The 10,545-nt window shown below is 39.8% G+C and overlaps 1 protein-coding gene across 1 annotated transcript; it reads left to right on the top strand.

Annotated features, from left to right (window-relative positions):
• Positions 1-950: 950 nt before the first annotated feature.
• LOC104035176 (cysteine-rich venom protein TEL1) lies at positions 951-7,800 on the top strand. The gene is made up of 9 exons (XM_075707749.1): positions 951-1,010; positions 1,381-1,431; positions 2,316-2,435; positions 2,923-3,010; positions 4,120-4,265; positions 5,013-5,107; positions 6,692-6,780; positions 6,884-7,080; positions 7,747-7,800. The coding sequence occupies exons 1-9, from the start codon at positions 951-953 to the stop codon at positions 7,798-7,800; spliced, it is 900 nt and encodes a 299-aa protein (XP_075563864.1).
• Positions 7,801-10,545: the final 2,745 nt, after the last annotated feature.

Genomic DNA, 10,545 nt, shown 5'->3' with positions numbered 1-10,545 from the left:
TGGAGTGGGAGGCTGGGAAAAATGCCAAAATAAGTAAATTCCACTGTAGTCACCTGCTTGCCTGCCCAAGGTACCTAAGCAGAAACAAGATGTATGTAACTCCTATGACTGATTGCAATCAGACACCAGAATTTTGAAGTGACCTATTACCTCCTGGATCACTGTAGTGGGATGGTGTGGTGCTTTGAGCCTCCTAAGCAAGTAGAATCTTGGAGCGCAAAGTCTGGTGGTTGCTTCTTCAGTTAGAGAAGGCTCTCATTTCTGCTGCCTTTCCACACTACCTGTAATATAATCAAGAGTTGTCTTTTAAAAACAAAAACAAACCCAAAAAGCTTTCTGAAAGAAGTCTTTCCCAGGAAGCCACTGCTGGTCCATTTCTGGTCCAGCCAGTTCTGCCCCAGCTTGTGTGCAAGACTTCACAGTGCTGGTCATTAAAGGCGTTTAAATCTAGACTCGAACACCTAAGCGCAGAGGTCTGCACATGGGCTGGGTGTCTAACACCCCTTTCAACCAATGAAGCGCATTCAAAGCAAGTGACAGGGAGTAGGGAAAGTTTCAGACTAAGGCAGACACAGAAGCAAGCTAAAAGCAGCATCCCACCTCAGCCGTTCCGCAGTGTGGCAATGAACAGAAGGCTTCCTACAGGAAGGGAAGCATGAATGTCCTCCTGTACTGTGAATTCAGGTGAAGGTATTTGGCCAGGATTGCAGGAGGAAGTAAGAGACGTGCAAAGCAGTTGATTCATAGAAATTTCAAAATGCAGCGGGGGAACGAATTTTATTTTTCTACTTCTAAAAATGGGAGGAGGAGAGAAGGAGGACAGAACGAAAACATTGTCTTGCTACTTGAGAAAAAGCCAGGAAATACACAGAAGAAAGATGAATTATGTATTCATGGAAATGAAAGCTCCACAGAAAATAAATTAAATCCTCATTCTCCCCTTTTCAGAGATGATTCTGCCAGTGCTGTTCCTGTGTCTCGCAGCTGTGCTGCCTCTGTCCACTGGAGAGGTAGGAGCCACACTCTGTACTCAGAAAATCTGGATGGGACCCAACATACTTGTGATCTGACTGAACATGTTTTTTCCTATGCACACCTGTCATGCAGAAAGAGACTGATTAGACATCTAGGATCTGGAAAGCATTTACCCTTGAAGTCTGTTTAATTTTAAAGCAGTAGACTGGTTCCACACTTGCACACTAAACCATGTGTAGGCTCAATGTTACTTACAAGTTGGGTCAGAGATAACTATATTTTCCAGAAGCTGCCATACACAGATCCAGTAACTTGGATCTCCCAAAGATCCAGCCCTCTTCCTGTTAATTCCTTACACTTTTACAGGCAGCAGTTACCTAACTCTCTCCCTTTCTTGTCCTGCAGGTCCTGAGCTATGTGTCTCTCCCTTTGCTCACAGTCCCATCCTCTCAACGTGTATCACTGACTTCCCTCAAACAGCTAAACAAACTTAAATACTCAGTGCACACTTAGAGTGGTTCCTCCCAAACCATACTTATTCTGAAGTTTGAAGTTTGCTACTTCTGCTTCAGAAACACTAATGTGACTGAAGGCTTGACTACGTTTCTCCCTAATTCTTCAATTTCTGCTCTCCATGCTGCAGTCTAGAAGACTAGTGAGAATGGTTGTAAAGAGGAGGCTGAGTTCTTCACATGGCTATTTCTTAATTGGAAAACACATTAAATATTTGAGAAATGCTATCAGTTATGGCAGGAGTGGAAGAAAATCTATGGCATGAAAAACATAGGCACGCTTTTTTGTTTCGTAGGATGTCCTGATGAAGTACCACAAGAGGTCTGTCATGATCCTGTGATTAAATAACAGGTTCCTTCAATAAGAAAAACATTGATAGGCATGTTTAAAATATTGAAGAAGGGGAACACATCATAAGCACATTCACATCTTCAGCTGATTTTTAGATCCTATTTCCTCAAAACCTCATGAAGGAATTTATAATAATAGTAAATTAAGTCTGATTCAGTTGCCTAAATTTAAGAGTCTACAGGCACATGAGATGTTCCAGTTTACCTCAGCCATCCACAGAGGGTTGGCAGATACAATGCAGGAACCAGTGTTATTACTGCTAAGCTCTATGCTGTGGAACCACTGGAAGTGTTACTCCACATGGAAGCACCCCTAGAGATACTTAGGAGACAAAGCGTATCACAGTACCTTCTCCATCACAGGGATCACCTCATTGGTTGATATTAGTATTTTGGTTTTTTAATATTTCTTAGACAGGATTCAGGATTTTGTTACATTCAAATGAAAAAGAAATATAACATGTTCTTTCAATTTAGGAACCTGAAGGTTTCGATATTCTGTCAACTAGCAAAGCAGATCAGCAGAAGCTGATTGTTGACAGACATAATACTCTCAGGAGAGGAGTACAACCAACTGCCAGCAACATGATGAAGATGGTAAGTTGCATGCTGTAAATCTATTTGCAATGAGTAATGGACCCTATGAGAGATGCAGGATTGTATGCAAGGTCACATTATTTTATTTAGCTACAGATTCACCCTCCAGACCTTTCTTAAGGATTCAGCATGGCCAGCACCAAGAGAAACATAAAGCTGGGCAGGTGGGAAAAATAAGTCTGGAAAATGTTGTGGTGTATGAACAATGATGTCTTTCTTTTGGAGGAAAAAGAAAAGGAAAAAGCAGAGCCATGGCACTGTTCATTTCTTTCTGATGCATTCTTCATCAGCCTTCACAGTTTCTATTCTTCTCTTGGGTGCATAGTAACTGTGTTCCTACTCGCCCTACCCCCCAAAAAAGGGGAAGAAAAAGATTTTGTATATGATTTTTTTCTGATTTGAAGTGTAATTTCCAAATGTTGTTCCTTCATGAGGGGTTATTCATTGGTACATGTCTGTATGACTAATATTTTCTTCTTTCATTAAGGAATGGTGTCCTCTGGCTGAAAAGAATGCCCAAAAATGGGCCAATCGATGTACTTTAAGTCACAGTCCTGCTAACATGAGGAAAACCAGTAAGTGAAGCATGAATGCTAACTGAATAATGTCATACATGTTATTGTTGTGACCAGTTTGGTTTTTGTGGGGGTTTTTTGAGATGCCATTTATATTGAATGTGATTTTGTTGGTGCATGAGACAAAGGCAAAATTCCAGATATAAATCTGCCCAGTAACTGAGAAAAAGTTCATTCTCATCCCAGTTGCATCAGTTTTACACAGGTATATCCCATTTTCTTCAGTAGGTGAAAAAAATCATAGTGAGAAAGCATATTCTCTCAAAATATCCATCAGAAAGAAGAGAATCTAGACCCAGTCTACTGCAGAAACTAGCTTGCATGTGCTGGGATGAAATTTTCTAGGAAGGAAGGGGCAAAAGGTGAAGGTCCAAAACCAGCTGGTGGTGTTAAACATCATTTCTAAGATGAGATTCATAGTTTTTAAATCCCCTGGCAATTTGCAACCCATAACTATCTTGGAGGCTCATGTAAACACTTCAGTCATTGGATATTGAAGTTACAGCTATACTGCGTTAACAGTAGTCACGATCAGTGCCCAATGTGGTGTTGACTGACTTCTGTCTATACTGCACGTAAGATGTGGACTGTCCTTCAGTCCCCATACTTTTTGCCTAAAAAACAAATCCTCTGGTTCTTGCTAAGGTGAATTCCAGACAAGAACTAATGCGTACGCAGTGGGGTTGTACCTGAATAAAAACAGTAGGTGACGATACTGTAGACACCTTCTTGTGCACCCAAAGTAATCTTTGCGTTATTGGGATTTTCCCAAGATTACTGAGCTGTGACCTGAATAATGACTAGTTTGCTAAGTTTCAAATAGCAAAATTACAGTCGTGAATCTGTGGTGTACACGTGCAGGTATATCTACAGATATGCAAAAGGTTTGTCAACAACCAAACTACCAGCCAAACAGGCTGGCCATGCTGAAAACTGGTCAAGTGACAACCTCAGTATTGACCAAGGCTGATGTCACTGAATTGGAGGAAAAAAAAACACCCTGCTGTCCCATCTGGGATGAGAACTTCCATGGAAATCATACCAGCTTTTGCTGTCTTTTTCTCACAGGTGTATCTTTTATGCATTTCTCAGTACCTTTCTCTTTTCAGCTGTACAATGTGGCGAAAACCTCTTCATGTCATCTGCCCCTTTCTCATGGTCAGATGTTATTCAGACCTGGTACAATGAGAAGAAAAATTTCCAGTATGGAATTGGAGCAAAACCACCAGGTGCTATGATTGGCCATTACACTCAGGTAGATGCAACTTTTTTATATTTCAGGCTGAATAAATAAATATCTGTATATTAGCTAAGCAACTTTTACCCTTTCATTATTTTTAAATGGAATAAGTACAATGGAGACACAAGAGTTATTCTGACAAAACAAGATGAAAACTTTCAAAGTAACAGCATTAAGATGAAAATAATAGACGAAGTGTCTTTACGGAGTAAAGAGTAAAGATACCGGTATTTCAAAAATTCAGGAAGAAACCAAGGGAAGAAACATATTTGTTTGTTTAACATCTGAAAATTGCTCAAACACTGGAAAAATAGGGTTATCAAAGTATCAGGAAGGAAATATAAATAGGTTTGTTACAGTCTACAGAATTCCATTGACTCAGAGAGTTTCCAGTTGGACAATGGCTTATGATAAACTCCTCTGTTCACCTGCACAAAACACAGGAAATAAAATTTTACATCATGATTTCTACATCTTCTCCAACAGTTTTAATTAAATGAAAACATACATAATTGAGACAGTTTAACTCAAACATTTTATATATGTGTGATAAATTATTATCATTATATCCTAAAAGTTCTTTGCTTCAAGGGGTGAAAGCAGGGAAAAAAAAGTTTTTCCAGCAAGATGGAACTTTTATTTTATTTTAAAGGGTAAATAAAGTGACTTAACTTTATTAACTTCTGTAATGCATATTGTACTTAAATGATTTTCAAATGTATATTTTTAATTCTCCCATGATTTTTATTCTTATACCTACAGGTGGTTTGGTACAATTCTTATCAAATTGGATGTGCCGTCGCTTTCTGTCCGAACAGTAAATACAAATACTTTTATGTCTGCCAGTACTGCCCCATGTACGTATTGATTCTGATTCTGGAACTTCTTTTTACATTATCAAATTTAGTCAGGAGATGGTGAAATTTGTGATAGGGCACATCACCCATAGCTGAGGAACAGGTTTGAAGGGTGTATTAGGAATACAAAAAGACAGAAAAACACTCATCAAAAGAATTTTTAAACAAGCAAAAACATAAAACAGATAAAAATGACACATTTTCAGATTAAATTTAATTTGCCTAAAAATCCTAATTTTGATAATAGAAAATCACAAATATTTTGCACATTCTACTTGAAATCTTGGTTCAGAAAGGCATATCAATATGTACAGTACAGTGAAGACTATAATTAAGACCAAAAACTTTAGTGGGAAATTTAAGGCAGAGTGATGGTTTCATAAAACGCCTAAAATTAATTTTCACATTTACATTGTAATATATCGCAGTGGGTTGACCTTGGCTGACTGCCGATAGCCCCCCAAGCTGCTCTATCACTCCCCCATCCTCAACAGGACAGGGGGAGAAAAAAATATAAGAAAAAGCCTGTGGGCCAAGATAAGGACAGGGAGATCACTCACCAGTTACCATCACAGGCAAAACAGACTCCACTTGGGGAAATTAATTTATTGCCAAACAGAGTAGGATAATGAGAATTAAAAACAAATCTAAAAACACCTTCTGCCTACCCTTCCCTTCTTCCCAAGCTCAACTTCCCTCCTGATTTCTCTACCTCCTCCCTCCAAGCAGCGCGGGTGGATGGGGAATGGGGGTTGCAGTCAGTTCATAACATGTTGTCTCTGCCTCTCCTTCCTCCTCATGCTCTTTTCCTGCTCCAGCGTGGGGTCCCACCCATGGGAGACAGTCCTTAACAAAATTCTCTAACATGGGTCCTTCCCACAGGCTGCAGTTCTTCACAAATTGCTCCAGCATGGGTCCTTTCCATGGGGTGCGGTCCTATAGGAATGGACTGCCCCAGCATGGGCTCCTCTCCACGGGGTCACAGTCTCCTTCAGGTGCATCCACCTGTTCTGGCGTGGGGTCCTCCCCGGGCTGCAAGCAGGTCTCTGCTCCACTGTGGACGTCCATGGGCTGCAGGAGGACAACCTGCCTCACCATGGTCTTCACCACGGGCTGCAGGGGGATCTCTGCTCCAGCACCTGGAGCACTTCCTCCCCCTCCTTCCTCACTGACCTTGGTGTCTGCAGAGTTGTTCCTCTCACATATTCCCACTCCTCTCTCCTGGTTGCTGTTGCACAGCAGTTTTTACCCTTTCTTAAATATGTTATTACAGAGGCTCTACCACTGTCACTGATTGGCTCAGCTTTGGGCAGCAGTGGGTCCATCTTGGAGCCAGCTGGCATTGGCTCTGTCTGGAATAGGGGCAGCTTCTGGTGTCTTCTCACAGAAGCCACCCCTGCAAATTCCCTCCCCACCCCACTGCTGAAACCTTTCCAGATAAACCCAACAGACGTATAAAACTTGTTTGACATATAACCAAAGACTGAGGGTGAATTAATATATGTATGCATCCATATAATTAAGTTTTACCTCAGATATGTTATAGTGACTTTATAGCTTATGTTGGCAATGTTGATGTTTCAGGGGGAATCTACAAAGTTCAATTCGGACACCCTACAAAAAAGGAAAACCCTGTGGTGATTGCCCTAATGCTTGTGAGAATGGCTTATGCAGTAAGTTTTAAGCATTTTAATTGTGACTCAGGTAAAGTTGATGCTTTAAAAAAATCCCAATTAATTTATTGCGAATGGAAATTTTTATTTGTTCAAATACCAGGCCACAAGACTATTACAGAACCACACTTCAGCATGCCAGGTGTTTTACCTAGGTGGGATGAATTGTGGAGTGAAACCAACGAAGAAGGAGTCTATGATAAGGGTGGGCAAATGTTAGTAGTTGGTGTACACTGTGATGCAGATACCCTTCACTTCATGGATCAAGATATTCATATGGCCTTAATTAAAGATGACAATGTCTGGGTCTTCATATGGAAACTCTTATGAATATTTCCTAGTGTAAGAAGATGCATTGACTGCAGTGAGGTCAAAGATATATTTATACCAGTGGTAGCACAGAAATCTCAGCTCCAGATTTCCAGCTGCAGTTTATATGCTTTTCCACACCCAGGAGAGGCAATTCTCATCCTTGAATCTAGGAAATGCCGGGGAAGGAGGGGACCTCTTTATGGTTTTTTTTTCTTCTTCCTCCTTTGAATAATGGTGGTTGATCAGGTAGCAGTAACAACACACTTGATAAGAGCAAGTAGAAAATCTGAGTTTTAAGAATTCTAACAAAAAATAAAAAAATATGGGCTGAGCCTCAAGATGTAAGATTTCACTTCAAGACTAACTTCTGTTATGTAATTAACTTAATTCTAGATTCATTAGATGTATAAAGACAGAAAGCTTCACAACACCTTGCAAGTTCAGTGAGAAAACTCCTTGAAAGAGCTAAGAATTTTGTATGTGTGGTCAAAGGTTTTGGATGCTGCTGTGGAGTAAATGACAACAAAGAGGAAAAAAACTACAGAGAAAATAAATATTGATGAAAAAATATTCCGAAAGGAAACACTGCAGGTTCTTATTTCCCATTTATGATTAATTTTGTGTTTCAATTAATTTTCAGAAAAACTTTGAAAGTTTGAAGATGTTTATTCCAACTGCTTTGGCAAAGTCTCCTGCATGTACCCATAGCTTCATCAAGTTCACTGCCCTGCTTCCTGCCAATGCACAACTGAAATAAAATAACAGGCTCAACTTTTTCCTTCCTGGACATCCATCACCTTAGTGACTTCTTTCACAAAAACAGATTCCATCCTGCCTCTCCCGTATATGCAAGACTAACTTCAGTCCAGTGATTCATATGAGAAAAAGCTGTAGAAAGATGTAATATCCTACTCGTATAATGGTCTAGAACATAGTGGAGATCTTAATTGAAATTTGGCATTTGGGTACCAGATATATTTAATGGCTAGCTTCTCACATCTTTCTTTTTCCAAAGTGTTATCTAAGGATTGTTTAAAGTTCTGTGGTTCTATATGTTTCATATGTTCTTAGTATAGATGGATAGTCCTTGATCATGCAACTAGACTTAACTTGACCAACATTTTGAACTATTGCACTGTTATCAGGACCAGAAGATAAACAGGATTACCTGAAATATGTTGTTCTCAAAAGGAATTAGGAGAGCAGCACAGTTTCCATTAGAACTATTCTGGTTTAGAATCTGTATCGTTTGCTGACATGCATTCTACTGTAAAATGCTCAGTTGTACTTAAACATTAAAAAAAAAAAGTGTATGCCATTTAAATTAATGATCCTGCCTATAGTATAAGATTGCACTTAGCATAAATATATGTAACCAAACCTGCTCTCTAATGGAAAAGAACTGTCTGAGAAAAGGGCTTAATTCACAAAAATAGATAGTGAAGGGAAAGGTCTGCGTTTGGAAACTTTGCTTTTAATAATAACTAACAGTGTATTCCAAAACTATGTTTTAATATCTGCTTTTGCTGTTTCAATCATTAAATTACTCATTCTTCACTGACCAATTCATTGTAAGTTTCCTTTTTTCTTATTACCATGAAATACAGTTCACTTAATTTCCACCAACTTTGTGACTTTATCAGCATTAGGTCTTGAAGGGAGCCTGATTCTTTAGCAGCATAAGCAGAAACTGTTCCTGTGAGAAACTGAAGATTTCCTAGACAAAAACAGAAGTCAGGAAAACAACTTTCCTTCAGACCCTTTTTCAGTGAGAATGACCATTAACATAAATAACATGCAATACTCACTTCTATGACCTTTGGGAAGCAAGTGCTCTTCTGTGCAGTCAACAGTGGGACTAAATATTATTTTAGTCTCACCTTACAATGGTTTCACATTCCAGTCCTCTTTTAGTAAGGAAGCTGCTGTCATAATTAAGATTCCAAGTCCCAGAGTCTTTTGCACAGAATAATTTTAGCAACACATTTCTGACTCATTCATTTCAGCGGCAATTTCAACACTGTTGTGGTTTAACCCCAGACAGCAACTAAGCGCAACACAGCCGCTCACTCGCCCCCCACCGGTGGGATGGGGGCGAGAATCGGAAAAGTGAGAAAACTCATGGGTTAAGGTAAAAACAATTTAATAGGTAAAGCAAAAGCCGTGCATGTAAGCAAAGCAAAACAAGGGATTCATTCACTGCTTCCCATCAGCAGGCAGGTGTTCAGCCACCTCCAGGAAAGCAGGGCTCCATCACTTATAATGGTTACTTGGGAAGACAAACGCCATCACTCCGAATGCCCCTCCCTTCCTCCTTCTTTCCCGCAGCTTTTATTGCTGAGCATGACATCATATGGTGTTGGATATCTCTTTGGTCAGTTGGGGTCAGCTGTCCCAGCTGTGTTCCCTCCCAACTTCTTGTACACCCCCAGCCTGCTCTTTGGTGGGGTGGTGGGAGAGACAGAAAAGTCCTTGACTCTGTGTAAGCACTGCTCAGCAATAACGAAAATATGCCTGTATTATCAACAGTTTCCAGCACAAATCCAAAACATAGCCCCATAGTAGCAGCTATGAAAAAAATTAACTCTATCCTGGCCGAAACCACCACAAACACACATTTCTGATTCATTCATTTAAGTAGCATTTCTTCTTATATGAAATATGAGCATTAAGTTAAAAGCCTAGTTTCACAATTCAAAGTGCTTATTGTTTGGGTTTGTTTTTTTCTCATTCATCTCCACCACTTTTTCCCTCCATGATATACTGCCCTCTCATTTGGGTACATCTCTACTAGAAATTAACAATGCCAGGACATAGATGTGAGCACTGGAACATGACTTACTGCACTCTTAAATAATTAGCATAGGTCCAAGTAAGAATGATGATAATGCAGTAGCTAATCCAGTGTTGTTACCATTAAGGAAATGGGTAGACCTGTTACCCCCACTCCTAAATAAGTCCATTTACTATGAGTAATGGGTCTAGAAATCTATTCCCTTGCATCGTAACCCATACCACAATAGCTGATTTCTCAGTCACTCACAAGAGGAAAGGAGCAGTGTAGTGAGGTAAAAATCAGTCAATAAAGATCAATAAGCCTAATTTAGATATCCAGGAAGATAATGGAGCAAATTGTTTACCAGTCATTTTGCAATCAGTAGAGTATAAAATACCAGCATGGACTCGTCATGAGCTGATCTTGCCAAACCAAACATTCTTCATTGAGTAACTTGGATGAGTGGATGTTGTTTTAGCTTTTAGTAACATTTGACAATGACACAAAAGACGTTTTCAAACTAGGGAGATGCAGTTCAGATGGAAGTAATAAGACACAGCACATACACGCTGTTGAACACACACATCCATGATGGTCCTGTGCAGGGGGCAGAGATGGAGGCCTCTGGCAATGCAGTTAGGTGTCTGCACAGGTGGACAGTACCCACACGCAGATCT

Source organism: Pelecanus crispus, chromosome 3 (assembly GCF_030463565.1).
Source record: "Pelecanus crispus isolate bPelCri1 chromosome 3, bPelCri1.pri, whole genome shotgun sequence".
NCBI lineage: Eukaryota > Metazoa > Chordata > Aves > Pelecaniformes > Pelecanidae > Pelecanus > Pelecanus crispus.
Note: the sequence above shows the minus strand (reverse complement) of the source record. Positions and strands in the feature narration are given on the sequence as shown.